The sequence below is a fragment of the Microcebus murinus genome, chromosome 8 (genome assembly GCF_040939455.1).
Source record: "Microcebus murinus isolate Inina chromosome 8, M.murinus_Inina_mat1.0, whole genome shotgun sequence".
Classification (NCBI taxonomy): Eukaryota; Metazoa; Chordata; class Mammalia; order Primates; family Cheirogaleidae; genus Microcebus; species Microcebus murinus.
In genome coordinates, this window is record NC_134111.1 from 86,825,932 (window position 1) to 86,848,681 (window position 22,750).

The 22,750-nt window shown below is 38.0% G+C and overlaps 1 protein-coding gene and 1 pseudogene across 1 annotated transcript in view; both read right to left on the reverse strand.

Moving 5' to 3' along the window:
* PECR (peroxisomal trans-2-enoyl-CoA reductase) overlaps positions 1-22,750 on the reverse strand; it is a 37,242-nt gene that overhangs the window by 12,372 nt on the left and 2,120 nt on the right. Inside the window, exons 2-4 of the mRNA XM_012785172.2 lie at positions 13,460-13,593; positions 11,804-11,969; positions 7,776-7,857 (exon numbers count right to left, since the gene is read on the reverse strand). Of these exons, the coding sequence (XP_012640626.2) occupies positions 7,776-7,857; positions 11,804-11,969; positions 13,460-13,593 (382 nt within the window). The remainder of the gene's footprint in view (positions 1-7,775; positions 7,858-11,803; positions 11,970-13,459; positions 13,594-22,750) is intronic.
* On the reverse strand, positions 7,866-11,797 carry LOC105882611 (aldo-keto reductase family 1 member D1 pseudogene; annotated as a pseudogene).

Here is a 22,750-nt window from a genome sequence, read left to right on the forward strand (position 1 = left end):
TTATAATCAGCTTCTCTTGAACATTTCTCTCTCTTTTTTTAAATTTCAAAATATTAAAGGTGTACAAATGTTTTAGGTTACATGGATTGCTTTTGAAATGCTTGAGTCACAGCTACAGGTGTGCCCATCACCCAAATAGTGTTCACTGTACCCATTAGGTAGGTTTATGACCCTCCCGTCCTCCCCTATCCCCCCTTTTTGATTTCCACTGAGTTTGAATTCCCTCTATGCACATGTGTGCTCATCAGTTAGTTCCAATTTAACATGTGGTATTACATTTCTTCTCTTAAGCAAGCTGACAGGTATACCAATGGCCTGGCAGAGCTCTACCACAGCATTCTTGTTATGACTCTCTCTCTCTTGTTGACTTTCTGTCTAAAGATGGAGAAAAACTGGGTCCTTCAATATAAAAGCCAAATCACAGCTATCTAATGGTCAAACAATCTCACACTGCGTAGACCTACATAAGGTTCCCCAAATCACTACGTGCATAAGAATATTTTGAAGAACTATTACTATAGAGGAAAGAAAACAAATTGGTAATTTTAAGGCTTACAAGTATGGGGTTATTTTCTATTTTAAATAATAAGGGATATAAAATTCACATAGCACACTAGAAATATTGTCAGTAGAATTTCTAGACACGTCAAAATTTAAATAAATGTTAACATATTTTCAGATAGGAGATGCAAAATATTAAAGTCTACATTTGTATGTGGCCGTGTGCAGAATATATGGAGATATTATCGCTTAGAATTTCTAATTACAGGATCTTCAGAACCAAATATAGGATGACTTCATGTTTGAAAATTAACTTACAAACTAATTAGGAAAATTATTCCAATCAAAGGCAATTAAAATCAACTGGTAGGTGGAGCACAGTGGCACACCTATAATCCTAGCATTTTGGGAGGCTAAGGTGGGAAGATTGCTTGAGGTCAGGAGTTTGAGACCAGCCTGAGCAAGAGCGAGACCCTGTCTCCACCAAAAATAGAAAAAATTAGCCAGGCATGGTGGTGCTTGTCTGTAGTCCCAGCTACTAGAGAGGCTGAGGCAGGAGGATCCCTTGAGCCTAGGAGTTTTGATGTTACAGTGAGCTGTGATGATGCCACTGCATTCTACCCAGGGCAAAGGAGTAAGACTCTGTCTCAAAAAAAAAAAAATCAACTGGCAAAAGACAGATTACTTAGTAAATGTTGTTGGACTTCCTTCAACATTTATTTTAGCACAGGTCTGCTGGTGATAAATTCTTTCAGATTTTGTACATTTGAAAAAGTATTTAATTCATCTCTATTTTTGAAAGATATTTCAATTCTTGGTTGGCATGTTTTTCCTGTCAGTACTTTAAAGATGGTACTCCATTATCTTCTATTATAATTTGCATGGTTTCTTAGGAGAAATATGCTTCTGTACAGAATGTATCTTTTTCCTCTAGCTGCCTTTCAGATTTCCTCTCTAGTGCTGGTTTTACTCAATATGATTATGATGTGCCTGGTGCACTTTTTTTTTTTTTTTTTTTTTTTTTGAGACAGAGTCTCGCTTGTTGCCCAGGCTAGAGTGAGTGCCGTGGTGTCAGCCTAGCTCACAGCAACCTCAAACTCCTGGGCTCAAGCAATCCTGCTGCCTCAGCCTCCCGAGTAGCTGGGACTACAGGCATGCGCCACCATGCCCGGCTAATTTTATATATTTATTAGTTGGCCAATTAATTTCTATTTATAGTAGAGACAGGGTCTCGCTCTTGCTCAGGCTGGTTTCGAACTCCTGACCTCGAGCAATCCGCCCGCCTCGGCCTCCCAGAGTGCTAGGATTACAGGCGTGAGCCACCGCGCCCGGCTTCTGGTGCACTTTTGTTCATGCTTCTTGTTCTTGGCCTTCGTTGAGCTTCTTGGATCTGTAGGCTTTTAGTTTTTATCAAATTTGGAAACATTTCAGCCATCATTTCCTCAATTTTTTTTCTGTTCCCGTTTCACTCCCTTCTCCTTCACAGACTTCAACTATTTCACAGTTCATGGGTGCTCTGTTTGTCTTTTGCAATCTTTTTATCTCTATTTTGTTTTGGGAAGGTTTCTATTGCTATGTCTTTAGGTTCACTAATATTTTTTTCTGAAGTGTCTATTCTGCCTTAATTTCATTCAGTGCATTCTTCATCTCAGGCACTATAGTTTTTGTCTCCGGAAGTTTGATCTGGGTCTTGTAAAAATCTCTTCCTTTTCCCAACTTAGCATTTTCCATCTTTCCTCTCTAGCTTCTTGATCACACGGAATGCAGTCAATCGGAACTGTTTTAATATCCTTATCTACTAATTCTATCAACTCTGTCATTTCTTTTTTTTTTTTTTTTTTGAGACAGAGTCTTGCTTTGTTGCCCAGGCTAGAGTGAGTGCCGTGGCGTCCTAGCTCACAGCAACCTCAATCTCCTGGGCTCAAGCGATCCTACTGCCTCAGCCTCCCGAGTAGCTGGGACTACAGGCATGTGCCACCATGCCCGGCTAATTTTTTCTATATATATCAGTTGGCCAATTAATTTCTTTCTATTTATAGTAGAGACGGGGTCTCGCTCTTGCTCAGGCTGGTTTTGAACTCCTGACCTTGAGCAATCCGCCCGCCTCGGCCTCCCAAGAGCTAGGATTACAGGCATGAGCCACCGCGCCCGGCCAACTCTGTCATTTCTGATTGACCTTTCTTCTCATCAAGGGTTGTACTTTCCTGTTTCTTTGTATACTTAATCTTGTATTAGATGCCAGACACTTTTATATTTTTGTAAATATTGTTGAGCTTTTGCTGAGGAATGCTGTTAAGTTACTTGGAAAAAGTATGATCCTTTCATGCCTTGCCTTTAACTTCTGTTTAGTAGGACCAGGACTGGTTTTAGCCTAGGGATAGTTTTCCCTACTACTCAAGTTAGATCCTGTTTAGTACTGGAGCCAGGTTTTCCAGTCTTTATTGTTCTGAGATTTTCCAGCCTGGCTTTGGGAATAGGCAGTATTCTAGGCCCTGCATGAGTTCTGAGCACTCTTCCCTCTAGTCCTTGCAAGTGGTTCTTGCCCAAGTGTCAGGTGGTTTCTCATATACCTGTGTTTATCTGATCTCCACATGTCTAGACTTCTCTCTTCTCAGGTACTCTGCCCTGCAAACTCTAGCCACCTGGGCATCTCTGGTGTCCTCATCCTTTTCCTCAACTCAGGAAGACTGCCAGGCTCTGCCTCAGTTCCCCTAACCTGAATCATGATCCCAAAACTTTCCCAAGGCGGTAAGTTGGGACAATCACAGAGTTCATCTCAATTGTTCTGTCATTCAGAGATCACTGTCCTTCACTGCCTGATGTCCCATGTCTTCAGTGCCACTGATTCATATATTTTGTCCATTTTATAGCTGCTTCAGTAAGAGGTTAAATTCTGTCCTGGATACTCCATCTTGACCTGAAGTGGAAGTCTTGATACACTTTAGTTCAAAATTGGTTCAATATTTAATATTAAATTAAAAACCAAATTGAAGAAGAGTATTCAAAATATGATTCCATTTGTGCTTTTTAAAAAGCATAGAAATATATGTATAATATCATTTCTTCCATTTGTCCATCTTACCTGAAATGTTTAACTTCAGGGAGCGAGATGGGATGAATTGGGCAAGGACATGAGACTTTTACATTTTGCATTTCTGTACTTCTTTTGTTGATAACAAAACAAAACAAAAAAAACAAATCAACAAAAACAACCATCAGACTAAAACTTCTCTAAGTAACTTCTTCAAGATTATCTCCAAGTGACACTGCAGAAAAATTTCAAGTTTTAAAAATAAACAGTATTGGGGCCAGGTGCAGTGCCTGTGCCTATATGCAGAGTGCCTATAATCCTAGCAATCTGTGAGGCCAAGGAAGGAAGACTGCTTGAGCTCAGGAGTTCGAGACCAGCCTGAGCAAGAGTGAGACTCCCATCTGTACTAAATATAGAAAAATTAGACAGGCATCATGGTGCATGCCTGTAGTCCCAGCTACTCAGGAGGCTAAGGCAGGAGTATCCCTTGAGCCCAGGAGTTTGAGGTTGCTGTGATCTATAATGACACCACTGCATTCTACCCGAGGTGACAGAGCAAGACTCTGTCTCAAAAGAAAAAAAAACAAAAAAAAAAAAACACAGCATTTTCTACCTTCTCTCAAATGAATATTTCACAGATTGAAATATCCCTTATCTGAAATGATTGGCACCAGAGTGTTTTCAATTTTGAATTGTTTCAGATTTTGGGATATTTGCATATACATAACTGCTTGAACATCACTCATCTGAAAATCCAAAATCTGAAATGCTCCAATGAGCATTTCCTTTGAGCATCATGTTGGTGCTCAAAAAGTTTCAGATTTTGGAGCATTTCAGATTTTGAATTTTCAGATTAGAAATACTCAACCTATATTTATATAATTTTTTTTCAGTGCCTGATATCTAAGTGAATAGAAAAAAAAAAAAAACCTTCCCTCATTCCCTATAAAAATGCAATATCTGGCTTCCTAAAAATATTAGGAATCAGAATTTACAGAGACTTAAGAAATTAACAAAAAAAAATTTTAAATTATACTTTTCAACTGCTAAACTTGTGGTTTTCAAGCAGCTTCCTGGTATACTATTTTTCTCCTGTTCTATTTGGATGGTCTTTCAGACTCTCATGAAAGAATCAACTGAGCCAGCATGCCAAGTAAACTTACTGGCTCATTTCTAAAAAAATAAGAATCCATTTCCAACCTAAAAATCTATCAAAATCAGATTAAGAGTCAAATATGTCAAATTTCTATTATAGTGAACTTCAAGAGATATTCCAAATTCCTCAGTCATAGATTTTATATATTTGCCATTAGCTGAAAAATACATTTTCATTATTTAAAGATACTTGATACAAAAAAAAAAAGATCCATTCCCAGCTCCTAATTTTGCTGCACCACCCTCCATCACGAAGAATTATGTGTTGTTCCACAAAGTGCCATGGTGTTTCAAATCTCTCCGCCTTTGCATGGATGTTTCCTTTACTTGCCTTCCTTTTTCTTCCTTGTATGTCTACAAAACTCCAAGTTAACCTTTGGGACATTGTGCCAGAATGTCATCCTCTTTGGTGCTCCCTACTAGCATACTTGCAAATACCTTTACTAGAACGCCCAACACGTTCAAGCCCATTGGACTGCTTTCATGCTTTGCTCCCTCACTAATTGTTGGCTCCCTGAGAATGTGGATGGTTAGTGCTAGATTCATTTTAGTATTCCCAGATGTACCTTGTACCTGTACCGCACTATACTTCTATGAAATATTGGTTAAGTAAATGAGAGACAGCCAACATTCACCATGTGTCTCTTAAGAGAGCTAAAATTTAAAACAAAGGCGTGCTCAACCTCTGACACTCACTCTCCTTTTCTACTGTGAAAGACACCTAAACCTGTGTCTTTCAAACTAGAAACTACAACACCATACCAGTAGTGAAATAAATTTTGCAAGTAATAACTAAAACTTACAAAAAACAAAACAAAAATAGAGGAGAATACAATATAATACAAAATACTATAATACACCATACATAGTGAGAATAGATTTGTTTCGTGAATTTTTGTTGTTGTTTCAGTTACAGAGACACAAACACAACACACCCTCACACAGGTGTTTACTAGATCAAGGTGTAAAATTTATTTGTTACTATGAGTCATGATAGAAAGTTTGAAAGCCACTGGAGAAGGAAACTACTGCTAAGAGAACAAAAGCAAGAAATATCTGAAACGTTCCTTTTCCATGGCAGAGACAAGATAGGTTTTTTTTTTCCTAGTCAACTAAATATCAGAAAAGCCACTGGCTTCCTCAACAAATTTACTTTAAGCCAAGAAACTCATTATTTCTTAGATATTACATAAAGGATCATAATAAGGGAACTACAACTTCTATGAAGGGTAATTTGGCAAGATCTGTTAAAGTTACAAAGGCACATGACTTTTGACTCTGCAATTACACTTCTTGTAATTTAAAGAACATGCTATATGATACATATACAATATTATATATTACAGGTGTTTTATTTGGTTTTGTTAGTAACAAAAGGTTGGAAACAACTCACATTTTATCAATTGGAAAATGGCTAAATAAATTATACTTTATGATTTAGAAAGTGCTATTTTAGACAACCATGGAAAATAAGAAGAAATCTCTTAAGATTCTTAAGAAAATATCTCCAGGATATACTATTCATTTATGAGAACAGCAAGATACAGAATAGTGTGTATATTAATACAATTTTTGTATAAAAGTGGGGAAAAATATGCCCCTAAACTAATAATAGTAGTTTCCTGTGAGAATGGGAAATACCAGATAGAACCTACAATCTCAACTGACTTTATTTCTTCCAAGACTCTAAGAAAGGCAAAGTAAGAAAAGTAAGTAAAGGTAAGTAATGAATAATGAGCAAGAAAAGGAAGTACAGCAGTATCACTTACCTGCTCTGCATGCTTTGCTGTTTTTGGTAACATCACCTTGATTTCCACTTACGGAACCACTCTTGCCTGTTCTCAGTCTATGTCCAAGTGGTGTGGACCCCAGTCCCTCTGGCCATGCTCGGCTGGCCATGCACAGTAGAGCAACCTCATTCCCACTGTATTTGGTTGATGGCTGCACCTGTGACCCAAGCGGGGTCAGTTCATGGGTCTCCTCTCTGGGACTTGCTGGCACTAGTATTTTTTTTTTTCTGGTTCAATTCAAGAAACACTCTCTCATTGAAGTTTTACAGATAGCTAGAGTGTTGACCTCTAACTCCTGCTAGCACTCCTTTTGCCACGTGCAGAGAAGGCCTGCCAAGGAATGAAGGCAGACACGAAGAAAGCAAAACCAAAAGGAGAGGCAGCTTCTTGCCGACATGGCGGCTGAACCTAACATGCCCCTTGTGCAATGGTTCTGAGGGTACCACAATTGCCCCGGAGGGCTGGCACAGTTTGCCGGTCCCTGAACCCAGAGTGTCTGATGCAACAGATCTGGAGTGGGCCTGGGGGATTTGCACTTCTAACAAGTTCCCAATGATGCCGATGCTGCTGGTCCAAAAACCACACTTGAAGAACCACCGCCCCAGATTTTTCCTTAAGCCCATTTGAATTTTATTTCTATTCCACACAATGAGGGAGTTCTGAATACTGTAGGAATTGAGTAGGGTACTAGAATTTGCACAGAGGAAGCAAACTCTCTGCTTATAGAATGGCTAATTAGAAGTACAAAACCTTCTAAACTTTTGGGGGAAAATTCTGGGTTATCTGTTAGGAGTATCAATTTAGCAGTCCTGTCTAAAATCAAATGGGTATATTTATTGTATTCAAATCCAGATTAACATAGAATAGTTTCATTTCCACACCTTAATAAACAAGCAGTCTTCAGACAGTGACGGCAAGTTTAATAACACCTGGATTAGAGTTACCTGATAAAACACAGGATATCCACTTAAATGTGAACATCAGATAGACAACAAATAATTTGTTGGCACAAGTATTCTCCTATGCAATATTTAGGACATATTTATACTAACAAATTATTGAATTGGGCATCCTGTTTTTTTCTTTTCTTTTTTTGGTAAATTTGGCCATCCTAATCTGAATGGGAATGTTTTAGAAGTACATTTTTAAAGTTCAAGTAAAGGGAAATGCTAAGTATTGAGGTTGCAACTCATTAAAGGTATTAATGATCTTGATTTAAGAAATATTCCCTACCCCTCTTCCTCCCCATTCAGAGAACAACCCAATGACATAGAAAGAAAAAATATAAAAATGCTTACGCAGCTGACGGAAATCCACTTTTAGTAAGGATAATGATATTAACAATGGATCCCCCATGCTCTTTCATCCAGGAGTTGTAAACTGCAGGATGCAGACAAATGACAATCATATTAAATTATTAAATAGTGTCCTGACCCTCCTCCGATACCTTTTCCAGCATGTGACCTGTTTGATGTTTTACATTTTTATTTACTATTTTTATAAAAAGTCCTTTCATGTCAATAAGAACATATATCTACCAATATTTTAATGGCTGCATAATTCTCTATCATAGAGATATATAAAATTTCACTCAACTAATACTTTACTCTAGAATATTTACATGGTTTTCAATTTGTCACTATTATTATTATGGCATAAAAATATAACTTGTAGAGACTAAAATCTAAAGGTCCTATTTTTAAAAAGTAAAAACAAACAAATAAAAACTATTGGCCCTGTATTCCTTTTTTTTTTTTTTTTTTGGTACAAAACAAATCATCACACTGTATTATTTCTTGTGAACAAAATATTTTCCAGAGGGCAACTTTAGAACTATTACTATTGGAATCAGTGGAAACAATGAGTATAGATCAAATTTTTTAAAGTGATAATTTCTCAGAAATGTCTTCAGGTCATTGAAGATTATCTATAAGTAAATGGTCTTGGGAAAACATAATTTTTGAAGAACTCTCACACCTGGTAAGAGTGACATAATGTGAATGCACAAAATGTATTTCTCTAGTTTAATTGAAAATTGGTACATCTCTCTTGCTGAATTCTAATAATCTTATTCATTCTTTAAAAAATTTACATACAATAATATTACCAGTGTTCTTTTGATCTTGCTACTTTCCAAAATTGACAAAGCTATGCCAATAACACTCTTAAAGTCTTAAGCATAATAACTTTATAAAGCCTCTTCTTTCAAAATGTCTCCTAGAGTTCCATTATTCCTTCTTTTTAAATGGCCATCTATGGACTATTTTACAATGCAGGGTTTTATTTGTGTATGTTGCTCGTTTCGAGCCACTTCACATAACAGTGGTTCTATGATCTGTGTGGGCAAGAGTGACATGACAATGAAAGTTATGTTTGCCAATCGTGTGGAAACTCAGGATGCAAGAGAGAACAAGGAAGTATCCATTCTTCAAGTAGGTAAATGCTTAACAAACATACATTGGACAGAAACGAACAATGACAACAAAATCACTATAGCTTTGCTGACCACGGTGGTGTTTAACTCTATTTTAAGACTTTTCTATACTTAGCCTTTTCTCTCTAAATCACTTCCTTGTTAATGATGCATATGTGGACCTTATCTTGGCTGTGTCTCTATTACAATCAAGGCCACTGCCAACACACTGGCTCAGACTGGCTCTCCACTCTCTCTGTCATCCCTTAACTGCTAAAGAACTCAGACCACCAATGGTAGTAACCAGATTCATGAGTTGTCTTTATATATGTTGCTTTTGAAGTTTTTTCTAAAGCCTAATGTTTTTCTGTCTGGGACTTAGAAGGCATTGATCTAATAAAATATCAGCTGACAATTTTTCAGGAATTATTTCAATAGATGAAAACATTTTTTTTTCTTCAATATTGTTGAGTCAAAGTCACTCACACTACACAAAAAAAGTTGAGCATGCTTCCATCATCAGTTCATCTGAGGACAGTAAAAGCCCTTCCACTTCCATATCCAAAGGAACTACCCACCCCAAGATCCTGGCACACATGGGAGAGAAAAGTCTGTCCAGGAGCTCTCTGAGGTCAGTGGTCACATGGAATGGGTATTTTGGGTGATCACATCACATAAGCATTTCATCAAGCAGACATTGTTATGATATTTAATGCCTCAGTGTCCTTCATTTCTTCTTCAGTGAAAGAAAAATCAAAGGTCTGAAAGTTTTCTTTGATCCTTTCCTTTAGGAATGACAACCACCCCTCACTGGATGTTGAAATGCAAAACAACTTGAGCTGGCGTCTCACTGTACTTTTCCCCCAATGAGTTTAGAAGTTCATCCTTTAACAAAGGTGTAGAAGACATATTTGCTCAAGTTGGATTCCTAGAGGTCCTAGTGCTATATGCAATAATGACAATGTCATGGTGTTGGCAAAATTTCAAGAGTTTTGGCTGGGTGAAAGATGAGTGGCATTCAACCTGGTTGCTGACTGGCTTGTGTTTGAGTCCTGGCTTGTTCAGGGTTAGCTCCAGCTGCCTGTCATTAAAATTTGCAAGATTAAAATATCCAAGGGATTTTACTAAGCCAACAACTTTGCAAGTTCTAAAGTGACAAACAGATTTGAACTATGATATAACCATTTACCATTCTCATCACTAGGATAGATTTCATCTCCTGGCTTAAGGGGCCATGGGGATTTTAATCTATCTGGAGAACTTTGAGCATCCTCCCCAGGGTTGGGTGGATCATCTCTGGGTCATGATTCGTAGCCCACAGTTTTCCACACTAGAAGATACCCTCCCTCTGCACCTTTCCTTCCACTATCTTCTCCCTGATGGCCTTCCCAACTTTGTGCTTGTTTTGGTGGATGTAAGCCCTGTCAACGTGCCAGTACCCCATGTCAATGGCAACCCTCACCAATGTTGCACAGGCCCCCTCAGGGGTCAACTTAGGTTCTGGGTAGGTATCAAGTCCAATGATGGGAATTCTGTTTCCTTCATTTAGAGATATGCAATGATTTGTGGCACTGAGGTACATCTTAGAGAGAGAATCTAAGGTTTCAACTTTCCAAGAATGATGCCTGTATTCTTTAATTCAGTTCTGGCTAATAAAAATCATGGCCAGATCTAGAGTCTGCAGACTTTATATTAACAGTTACTTGCCAGGATCCTTGGATTGGTAAGATTGATGACTTGTGTGTGAGAAGGAGTGAAAGCACTGAGTTATAAAGCTTGGGTTAAAGACTACTAGTTGTCTCCCAATACTCATTCTCCCCCTCTTTCATAGAAATAGAATCTGTATGAAGCACATAGCCACCTAAAGACTCATCCCTTCCTTACAGCTAGGTGGGATCATTTAACTGAAGTCTAGCTGAAGAATGGGAGTAAAAATAATAGTGCAACTTCCAGACAGTGTCCCTAAAAGGAATGGGTGAGCATTACACTTTTCCCCATTCCTGCTGTCTGGAATACAGATATGATGGCAGGAAGTGAAGCAGTCATCCTGAACCATGAGATGGAAACTGCAGGTCAATAATAGTAGAGCAATAAGAAGGATTCTCAGTCCATAATGATTATGAAACTATCATACTATCCATAGACTACCTACTTGGGCTTTTTAATGTGAGAGAAATAAACTGTCTTATTCAAGCCCCTGTTGTTTCTGGTTCTCTCCACTGGAGCATCCAATCCTGAATTACAATGTACACAGAGCTCGATACTGCTAGTAGCTGATGGTGAAGTCTGGGGATATCTGCAAAACTTCTGACTTGTAGATATTATGAAATATAAAGCCTAGTTTATGTTGGGGTGAAGACTTTTTGGATCAGAGTTATACTTGTTCTACATTTTTCATCATAAGAATGTAATGGAGTAATTTTTAAGGAAAGCTTTGAGCTACTCAACTTAAGGAAGTTAATATTAACCAGTTATGAAAAATAACTTTTAATTGAAAGACTATACAGGCATGCCAATTAGTTGTTAGTCAGAAAGCTTGTGGGCTCTCTGTGCTATTCTGAATTTAGGAGTTGGTCCTTCTAACAGATTTAACAAATTCATTTCTTAAAAATGAACTAAGTGTGAGAATTTTCTCTACTTTCATGAACAACTTTACAGCTAAATCTTTGTACAGATCATTAATTATTTTCTCATGATAAATTCCTAGAAATAAAATTATAAGATCAAAGGCTATCCACATTTTATAACATTGTCAAATTACTATCCAGAAATGTACTAATTTACATTCCTATGTTGTATGTGAAAAAATCAGGGCAGTAAATGTTAACAACATGGGACTTGTGAGTCTCTAATAGGATTCTCTATGATCTCTAAATAAAGACCCATCGATTTGTGAATATTGATAGCACTTGCCTGCTTTGCACATGTAGAAGGTGCCGGTCAGGTTGGTCTCAATCACAGCATGCCATCCCTTTGAAGTGATGTGTTCAGCAGGGGAAAGGAACTGGCCTCCTCCATTGTTTACCAAGAAATTGATCTTACCATAAATATCTAAGGTAGATTTAACCAGATTATTCACCTAAAGAAGAACATTGAAAGTAAAAACACTAAAAGTTTAATAACCTAACTTGCTACTTGGACTGACTGCTTGCACTAGAAGTATAACAAAGCTTGCAGTCTCTCACAGTGAGCAGTAACTCCACGTACTGCAATAAGTAAACATGAAGTTGGCAATGAATAAACCTAAAAATCCTACATCAATGAGTAATTTACCTGTATCCAATATCCATAGATCACAAAGCTAAAATTGTAATTTTTTTTGTATATATATTTTTAGTTGGTCAATTAATTTCTTTCTATTTTTAGTAGAGACGGGGGTCTCTCTCTTGCGCAGGCTGGTCTCAAACTCCTGACCTCAGCAATCCGTCTGCCTCAGCCTCCCAGAGTGCTAGGATTACAGGCATAAGCCACCACGCCGGCCTAAAATTGTAATTTTGATGACAAGATATATCCAAGGGGCCGGGCGCGGTGGCTCACGCCTGTAATCCTAGCACTCTGGGAGGCCGAGGTGGGCGGATTGCTCGAGGTCAGGAGTTCAAAACCAGCCTCAGCAAGAGCGAGACCCCATCTCTACTATAAATAGAAAGAAAATTAATTGGCCAACTAATATATAGAAAAAATTAGCCGGGCATGGTGGCACATGCCTGTAGTCTCAGCTACTCGGGAGGCTGAGGCAGAAGGATTGCTTGAGCCCAGGAGTTTGAGGTTGCTGTGAGCTAGGCTGACGCCATGGCACTCACTCTAGCCTGGACAACAAAGCGAGACTCTGTCTCAAAAAAAAAAAAAAAAAAAAAAAAAAAAGATATATCCAAGGGCCTGGCTCACCCCTAAGTAAGCTAGGCCTTAGTTATGTATTAATTTTTAAGCTACCAACCAAGAATAAGAAGATAGCAATAAAATTAGGTCTAAATGAACATCAAGAAATGATGTTGGCTGGGCACAGTGGCTCACGCCTGTAATTCCAGCACTCTGGGAGGCCGAGGTGGGAGGATCACTTGAGATCAGGAGTTTGAGACCAGCCTAAACAAAATTGAGACCCTGTCTCTACTAAAAATAGAAAAAATTAGCCGGGCATGGTGTCACATGCCTGTAGTCTCAGCTACTCAGGAGGCTGAGGCAGGAGGATTGCTTGAGCTCAGGAGTTTGAGGTTGCTGTGAGCTAGGCTGATGCCACCACATCACTCTAGCCCAGGCAATACAGCAAGACTCTGTCTCAAAAAAAAAAAAAAAAAAAAAAAAGAAATGACTTAAAGGTCAAAGCATAAGCCAATGCCCCCAAAAATAAATGACTGAAAGGACAAAAGGCAGTCTCTAGCTGAGATCACTTCTTGCTTCCCTCCCTCTCTGGCTCAGTAAAGCATTAACACAAGAATCTCCTTTGCAGGCTCTGCCTCTAGTGAACCTCACCTAAGACAGCTACCATGGGAGAACCCGAAGCACAGCTAGGTTTTGGCATCACTGTTGCAAATTTAAATATGGGAATAAATTATACAGATATATTTGCATTACCTCCTCTTCGTTCCGGATGTTGCATTGTATGGGAGTGACTTGAGCCTGGCTGGTGGGAGGTAGGTTGTCCTGTAGTTCTCTTGCAGCAGATTTCAACTTATCAAATTTACGGGATGCAATGACCACATTACTCCCTGAGGAGAAACAAGCCATAGAACAAGTAAATATGCTTTCATGTGTTGTCCAAATTCCAATAATAATATGTTGAGAAATTATTTCATGTGGTCCTATTTAAAAGAAAAAAGACATGAATTAGGACTTCTGCTTCTGGACAAGATGGAGTAATAGGAACTGAATTTACCCTCCAGCTTGAAACAACTAAAAAACTGGATGAAATATATGAAACAATGGTTTTCAGCCATTGGACATCAAGTAGCACTAGACAGTTATCTCTGGGAGAGTGAAAACAAACAATATGAGCCGTCAGATTGTCCCAGCTTACTGCCTGGAGTGAGCTTCCAGACTGCAGCACAGGAGGAGGATCTCATTCAGAACCCAGAAGTCTCCCTGGATGGAAAGGATGGAGCTGGGAGTGCAGGGAGGCCAAGGCAGCCAGACTGCACAGGCATAGAGAGAAGAGAGGTACACAGAGAAAAGACTCCAGAGATCAGAGCCCGCCTTGAGTCTCCAGCAGAGTACTGATCAGCACACAGGAGTAAATCAAAGTGAAAAGAACCATCCAAAATGAGCAGGAGGAACAAGCCCTGGCACTCACACAGCACTGAGAATAGTCAGCCCACCAGGAGAAACCTTTCACCGGGCATTGAGTGAAAAACTCAGAAGAGGATGGCCTCAGCAAAATTTGCCATAGACTTAAAGGCTGCTCATATCAACACAATTTAAAAGCAAGCCTCAGGCGGTCAGGAGTTCAAAACCAGCCTGAACAAGAGCGAGACCCGTCTCTACTAAAAATAGAAAGAAATTAATTGGCCAACTAAAAATATGTAGAAAAAATTAGCCAGGCATGATGGCGCATGCCTGTAGTCTCAGCTACTCGGGAGGCTGAGGCAATAGCATTGCTTGAGCCCAGGAGTTTGAGGTTGCTGTGAGCTAGGCAGACGCCACAGCACTCTAGCCTGGGCAACAGAGTGAGACTCTGACTCAAAAAAAAAAAAAAAGCAAGCCTCTTTTAAAACATCAGACTGTTTCCAAGTAACTTAACTGCCTCCCAGAACAAAGCTTAAGAATATTTGTAAGAATAGAAAAATAGCCTGAACCCCAAAAGTAAAGTTTTAAATATCTAGCATCCAACAAAAAACTACCAGGCATGGAAAGGAGCAGGGAAATAACAACCCATATTATTAACTGAGAAAAGTCAGTTAATAAAAACATATCCAGCCGGGCGCGGTGGCTCACGCCTGTAATCCTAGCTCTCTGGGAGGCCGAGGCGGGCGGATTGCTCGAGGTCAGGAGTTCGAAACCAGCCTGAGCAAGAGCGAGACCCCGTCTCTACTAAAAATAGAAAGAAACTAATTGGCCAACTGATATATATATAAAAAATTAGCCGGGCATGGTGGCGCATGCCTGTAGTCCCAGCTACTCGGGAGGCTGAGACAGAAGGATCGCTCGAGCCCAGGAGTTTGAGGTTGCTGTGAGCTAGGCTGACGCCACGGCACTCACACTAGCCTGGGCAACAAAGCAAGACTCTGTCTCAAAAAAAAAAAACATATCCAGAAATGACACTGATTATGTAATTAAATAGAGAAAACAAAGTAGTGATCACGAGAAACATCTTAAAAGCAGCTAGTGTACTTAATATACATATTAATAACAAAAATATGACTGCTTTCAGAGACAATGCAAGCCACAAGACAGTGAAACAACATCTTTACAGTATTCAAAAAAGTAAAAAACATTAAGAACATAGAAATCTTGACCTAGTGAAAATATCTTTCAAAAATGATGGCAAAATACTTTTTCACACATATAAAAGCTGGAAGAATCCATCAAAGCAGCCCACACCACAAAAAAAAGATTAAAGGAAGTCCTTCAAGCAGAAGGAAATGATACCAAATAGAAATCTAAATCTAAACAAAAGAAGAAAGAGAACAAGAATTGGTAATTACATGAGTAAATATAAAGACTTTTCTTTTTTCTATTCAGATCTCTTTAAAAGGTACTGGTAGTTTAAAGCAACATAATAACTATGTATTCTGGGATTTATAATGTATGTAGAAATGCAATGCTTCTCTCCCTCTCCTTGAGAATAACAGCCCAATGACTAGGAAGGGTGAAATGCAAGTATAGGCAGTCTTTGTTTTGCTCAGCTCTGACATGCACTAATTTCAGTTACTTTAGCTTAGTTCAATGACACCAGTCCTCCAACAATATGGTTCAAATTTCTGTTATCACAGCATATTAACTGTGAGTAATTGCATAAAATACAAACTTCACTGCTGGCTCTTCAAACCTCAAATCACTATGTAAACAACAGAGGCACATCTGTGATTAATCATGTCATTTCTTTCAACGTCTGTCATTGATCAGTCACTGTGCATCTCTTCTTCAGTTTATGCACAGACAGCAAAAAATGTAATTATGTCATCTCCTTGTCTCCCAACAATAAAATCCATGCGACATTTTATAAAAATAGATGATCAAAAGAGGGACTGGCCAACAAAAATGAGAGTGAGACAAAGAAATGAAAATTGGTGACACTGAAAGTGAAATTAGAATTGACCACTAAAGAAGTCAAAAGAGGAATAGCTGACCACAGGAATATTCACACTGCTGTCATTCTAGAGACCATAGATAGGCAGCCAGAAGACCTCAGTGGAGGCAAACTTAACATCAGTGAAGAAAGTTGTTGTAACAAAGAGGATGAAGATGTCCCAGAGAAAATGACACCCACAAAACAGTAAAGAAACTCTTGGAAATATTTCATGACATTGAAATGTAAAAGCTTAAATGTTGGAGGCTGATCCAAACATAGAAAGGGATACGACAATTCAGCAAGGCATTAAAAAAATTCTTGTTTCATATTGTAGGGTATACAACAAGAAGAAAATGCAAGCACTATTCAAATATTCTTGATAAATTTTTCACATACAAATAAAATACTTTCTCAATGTTTACTATTTTTTCATGTTAGTTTACTTTTAGTTGACAAATGATAATTGGGTACAAATAATGTATTGGCTTCAAAGTGATGTTTTGAGACATGTATACATTATGCAATGATCAAATCAGGCTAATAAATACCCATCACCTCACATACTTATCATATTTTTGTGGTGAGAACACTTAAAATCCACTCTTTTAGCAATTTCAAAATATATTCATACAATACATTGTTATTAACTATAGTCACCATGCTGTACAAAAGACCACCAGAATTTATTCCTCCTAACTGAGACTTTGTGCCCTTTTACCAACAACTCCCCAGTAAAACTGGCTTGGTCTAGTTGTACTATTTTTTTCATTTCCCTATATATTTATAACTGATAGTAAAAGAATTTCTAATGCTTTAACAAAAATTTGTAAAGGCCACGAAACATTTGTAATTTTCCCATTATTTATTAAGTTTGGTTTGCAGTTTCAACTTGCACAATCACGCTTATAATCCCACAAATGCAAAGCAAATGCAAAGCAAGGACTACCTATAAACTGTTAAGTAGTTTACTTATTGGTTTGTTTGTTTGTTTAAGAGACAAGGTCTTGCTATGTTACCCAGGCTGGAGTGCAATGGCTATTCACAGTCTTAAATTCTATGTGAAGTGGTACAGTATTACCAATCACTGTAAGATAGACCATGATATGTTAAATATATATATTAAACCACCACTAAAAATAAAAAGAGTTACAGGTAATAAGCCTATAACAAAGGAGATAAGATGGAAAACTATAAAAATTATCTTGATTGTGGTGATGATTTCACAGGTATGTCAAAACATAAGTATGTCACATATGTCAAAACTCATCCAATCGCATATTTACATTTGTGCATTAATTATATGTCAATTATACCTCAATAAAGATGGGGAAAAAAACCCAGAGGGGGCTGGGCACGGTGGTTCACACCTGTAATCCCAGCACTTTGGGGGCTGAAGCAGGAAGACTGCTTGAGCCCAGGAGTTCGAGGTTGCAGTGAGCTATGATTGCACCATTGTACTCCAGCCTGAACAACAAAGCAAGACCCCCTCTCAAAGAAACAAAACAAAGAAAAGAACCAAAAAAAAAAAAAAAAAAAACCCCAAAGATTAAATTCTCTCTAACCTGAATGTTAGTAAAAGCTAACTATGACTTAAAATTCATGTGCAATCAATAGATTAAATAAAACAGACTGTATAAAAAACCTTTTGCATAGCAAAGAACACCAAAAATAAATTAAAAATTTAACAAACTAGGAGAAAATATTTACATATATCACATATCAAGGACAAACATCCCCAATATATAAAGAACTCTTAAATTAAGGGTTAGGCTGGGCACAGTGAATGGCTCATGCCTGTAATTCTAGCACTTTAGGAGGCTGAGTTAGGAGGATCACTGGAGGCCAAGAGTTCAAGGCTACAGTGACCTATGATCATGCCACTGTACTCCAGCCTGGAAGACAGGGTAAGACCCTGTCTCTAAAAATAATAATAATAACAAAACCTAGATGGATTATAAGGTCAAACAGTAAGCTACAACATGCTGGAATATCCATTTATCTTACTAAGTAATGCTGAAACCTTATTGCTCATTGCTGCCTTATGCCCTAGCTCATCCTACATGAAATCCTTCTTTTCATGTAAAATGTTACATATGTGTATATAAAAATGTGTATATATGTATATTTTACATGTATATATGTGTATATACATATAATATGTACAGATACCTATATGTACATAAATGCGTATTTATATATATGTAAGATATATGTAAAATATACTTCAAATATAGAAATCAGAAATACTTGCCATGTCAGCTTCAAAGCAGAAAGAAGGAAGAGGCTCACGGCCTCTGGAAAGCCCTGGTAACACTTCTTCCTCTCCCTCATCAAGCATAAGTTCACTGTTCCTGCTACGTGTTCCTATATCCCTGTCCTCACCTTAATACAGCACTTAAGCCTTCACTGTATCATAAGTACCTATTGACTTAGTCTCCCCTGCTCACTGTCATGTCCTGAAAGTAGGGACCCCATCATTGCTCCGTTATGCCAACACATGTCCGCGTTCAATACACACATGAGGAGTATATGAATGCTTTATATTTATAAATGCAAAGAGTAAAATAGCTCTCCACTTGGCATGAACTATTTTAGTTATATAGGATGAATAAGCCACTGCATATTAAAATAAAGCATTTAAAAAACTATTTTTCAAATTTAGGTTATAATTTAGTAAACTACAAGTGGTGACAATTTTTGGAAATTCTAATGGGCAATCTGAGAGAGTTATAAAGCAAAAATATAAAAGATTCACACCTTATGAGTCTAACTTTAAAATATTAATATAATCCAATTTACCAAAAATGTATGTTAATTTTCAATAATGCATAAATTATACTGTTAGAAGAATGCTTATTCCTTTCTTCTTTTGTTTCCAGGAGGGGCCCTCTTCTTCCAGGAGGAAAAAGAACTGAAATATAGTCATGCACCTCATAATGTTTCAGTCAATGGCTGACCACATATTCGATGGTGGTCCCATAAGATTATAATGGAAGTGAAAAATTCCTGTCACCTAGTGACACTATAGCCATCCTCATGTTATAGCTGCAATTATTTTTTAATAAATTTAGTGTAACATAAGTGAGCTGATCAGTGAAATAGAAAGATCAGACACTTTCTCTGCCCCACACTCCCCCTTCCCCCACCCTCACTTCTTTCTTCGATCTTTCTGCTTTGGTCATGGGCATTATTTGCTGTTTCCCAGAACAGGGCATAGGCTGAGAAGAGATTTTAAAACGTCCCACTAAAACTCTTCCTAAAACCATTTAAAAAGAGAAACTCTTAGAAATATTAAGATGATTAATGTCTAACTTTGCCCAAGATCTCAAATAAAAGATACAATGAAAATATAAATAGGATGATTCACATAGATCATCTAATTAGTACTTTACTAAATTATCATTGATTACTAACTGAACCCTGATTACTTCAGTACAGTCGTCTAATACAAGTAGAGCTATACTAGAATACAACTTTACCAGACTATTTAATTTCTTTTTTTTTTTTTTTGAGACAGAGTCTCGCTTTGTTGCCCAGGCTAGAGTGAGTGCCGTGGCGTCAGCCTAGCTCACAGCAACCTCAAACTCCTGGGCTCAAGTGATCCTCCTGCCTCAGCCTCCCGAGTAGCTGGGACTACAGGCATGCGCCACCATGCCCGGCTAATTTTTTCTATATATATTAGTTGGCCAATTAATTTCTTTCTATTTTTAGTAGAGACGGGGTCTTGCTCTTGCTCAGGCTGGTTTAGAACTCCTGACCTTGAGCAATCCGCCCACCTCGGCCTCCCAGAGAGCTAGGATTACAGGCACGAGGCACCGCGCCTGGCCCAGACTATTTAATTTCTAGGACTTTTCACTACATTCAAACTTGAACTGGGGTGCAAAGATTTTATAGGGGAAAAAGACCACAATAGTGGCTAAAGCACTAGAAACCTAAATGTCCATTAGGAAGTGGTTAAATAAGTTGTTACCTATCCATACAAGGGAATACTAGACAACTTTGAAATGAATGAGCTACTACTATGAGACCATCCTTACAAATTAATAAAAAGGGGTGCAAGGCAAGAACTGTGGTAAGGGCCTGGCTAAAAATAAGGCACAGGCCTACCTAAAAATAATGATAACAATTAGCCACCATCCCCCTGTTTACTTCTCTATAATTGCCACTCTGGAGCCACATAACTGGTGGTCACAAAGATTCTTAGCTTTCTCCATAAATAATATGACCTTTTTGAAACCTAGGGGTAGTTTCTGAAATATCTTCCAGGTCCTGCATTCCAGCAGAACGGCTGACCCACCCAGACCAGAGGCCCATACCAAAGAACTGACTCAACTGGACTTGTGACCCCCACTCAAGAACCTGGTCAGCAAAGAATACAATTGCTACAACCCTACTGTTCCACCCCAAACCCGGCCAATTAGCAGACTCAATTGCCTACACCAAACTGTCTTTAAAATCCTTTCTCCCAAATTCTTGTGGAGGTGGATTTGAGAAATTTCTCCCATCTCCCCGCATGGCGCTATGCAGAATAAACTCTGTCTCTGCCTTATAGACCCTGCTGGTCTCAGTGAATTGGCTTCCTCTTGAGCACTGGGCATATGAACCTGGTTGGTAACAACTACAGGTAACAACTACAGGTACTACCATTGAGAAATACAAGATATCTCAAGCCAAAAAAGTTACAGAGCAATAAGAATACTGTGATCCCACTTTTGTAAATAATAAAATACACACAGGTGTGTATATGAGTGCACATTAGTAGATTCATAGAAAATTGCCAGGAAGGGGATTTAGGAAAAGGACAGAATGGGAAAAGTTCACTTTTGCTTTTATATACTTCTATAACATTTAAATCTATTACAGACCTCTTATGCCGCCTCATAATAAACTAGAAAACTGTTAGATATAATCCTTCTCTTCATTACGCTAAATGATTTGGATAGACTGTTTTTGTTTATATGAGTAGGTAGAGAAATTCAGGAAGCTTGATGGACCTGGTTAGAGTAAAGTACAGAAATAGCTTATGGATAAGGAGTTATTTCCACATCAGGGGCTTGCAACCCATTGTGTTGCATTCTTGTTTGGGCTGATACTGATTGCTTTCAATCTTTAACTGAGAATACTACGTTTATTAAGCACCTTTTAAGTCCCTGGTGTTGGTTACAGACCAGTCAGTAGAGCAAGAAAAAATGCTGTCTTGTCTCACAATTTCCACTTGCATTATATCTGTACGTTCTGCTGTGGTAACAGAAAGCGAAAGATTAGAGAAAGAAAAGGATCTGACATGAATTCAATTTGAATGGTCTTCAGTATTCCTTGATGAAATCAAGACTCCCTGTGCCTAAAGGCATCTGTCAAATGTACAAAGGGGATCCAGTTCTGCCTGCTACATCCTACTCCTGAGAGCTAGGACTTTTTGTGTCCTCTCAGCAAAAGGAAAAGTCAAAATCATTTGGATGTGAAAAACAACACAGTAATCATCATTTTAAAAACCATGCCTTAAAATTCAAGTTGTATTTCACACCAAAAAACAGTGGCCTTCTCACTGGACAAAGAATTGGCTACTATTAATATTATTTTATTTGCCCAATAAGTAATATGTAACAATTTTCAGAAAATAGCCATTAATTGTGGCATTAAAAAATAAAGATGTGAATGTCATAGTAAAAACTATTTTATATTCTTTCACTGGGGAAATCCATTTTCAGTACAACAACAACAAAAAAATTATGCATATACTTTTTCTAAGTATATAGATAGCATCTTTTTCTAGGGAGAGGCTCCATTGCTTTCATCAGAATCTCAGAGGGAACCATGGCTTCCAAAAGATTACAAGATCACTGTCCTTGTTTCAGTCTCTGATAATAAAAATAAAGTCTGCCACCTTACTCCAGGTGATACACAGTGTTTGGCCAATTTGAACTTAACAAATGGAGAACACTGAAATATTTGAAAACCCATTAAGGGTCCTATAAGGTAAACTAGGATCCTAACAAATATGCTGGGAAGCCTAGCACCTGACCTTGGATTAAATGATAAACAATTCTGATTTTATTATGGATTTTCCTAAGAGGGGATAGAGTTTGGTATTGGAAGTGGAGTGGTTATTAATGGTGATGAGGCTATACCATGGTTCAGCTGGCTAATGTTATTTTCCCATTTTTTAAAATAAAAATATATAGCATTTCTTTTTTTTCTAATATAACACTTTTTTTTTTTAGTTCATACTATGCCAGATCTTGGAAACACAATGGTACCATAGGCAATTTACATATTCATTTTAAAATTGAAAGACGAAGACAAGTTTAACCACTGTTGGGGAGAAAGGAAAACTTTCCCTTTGTCCTCGGAAGGTTCACTGAGAGATCAACTCACAATAAGGCAGACTAACCAGAGAAAGGAATCACATATTTTTTTACCTTGTGCACAGGGAGAATCACATAGTGGTTGCCCAATATCCCAATGGGGTTCAGAAGCTTGTATACCCTCATTTTAGAGGGAAGCAGGGAGATGAGGAATATAGGTAATTCTGTTGAGGGGCAATAAATCATTACTAGGGAGAATGAGTAGAAACTTGGGAGAATGAATGGATGAGGGAAGCAGACTGACTTGTAAATACTACTCTTTGGAAATTAACC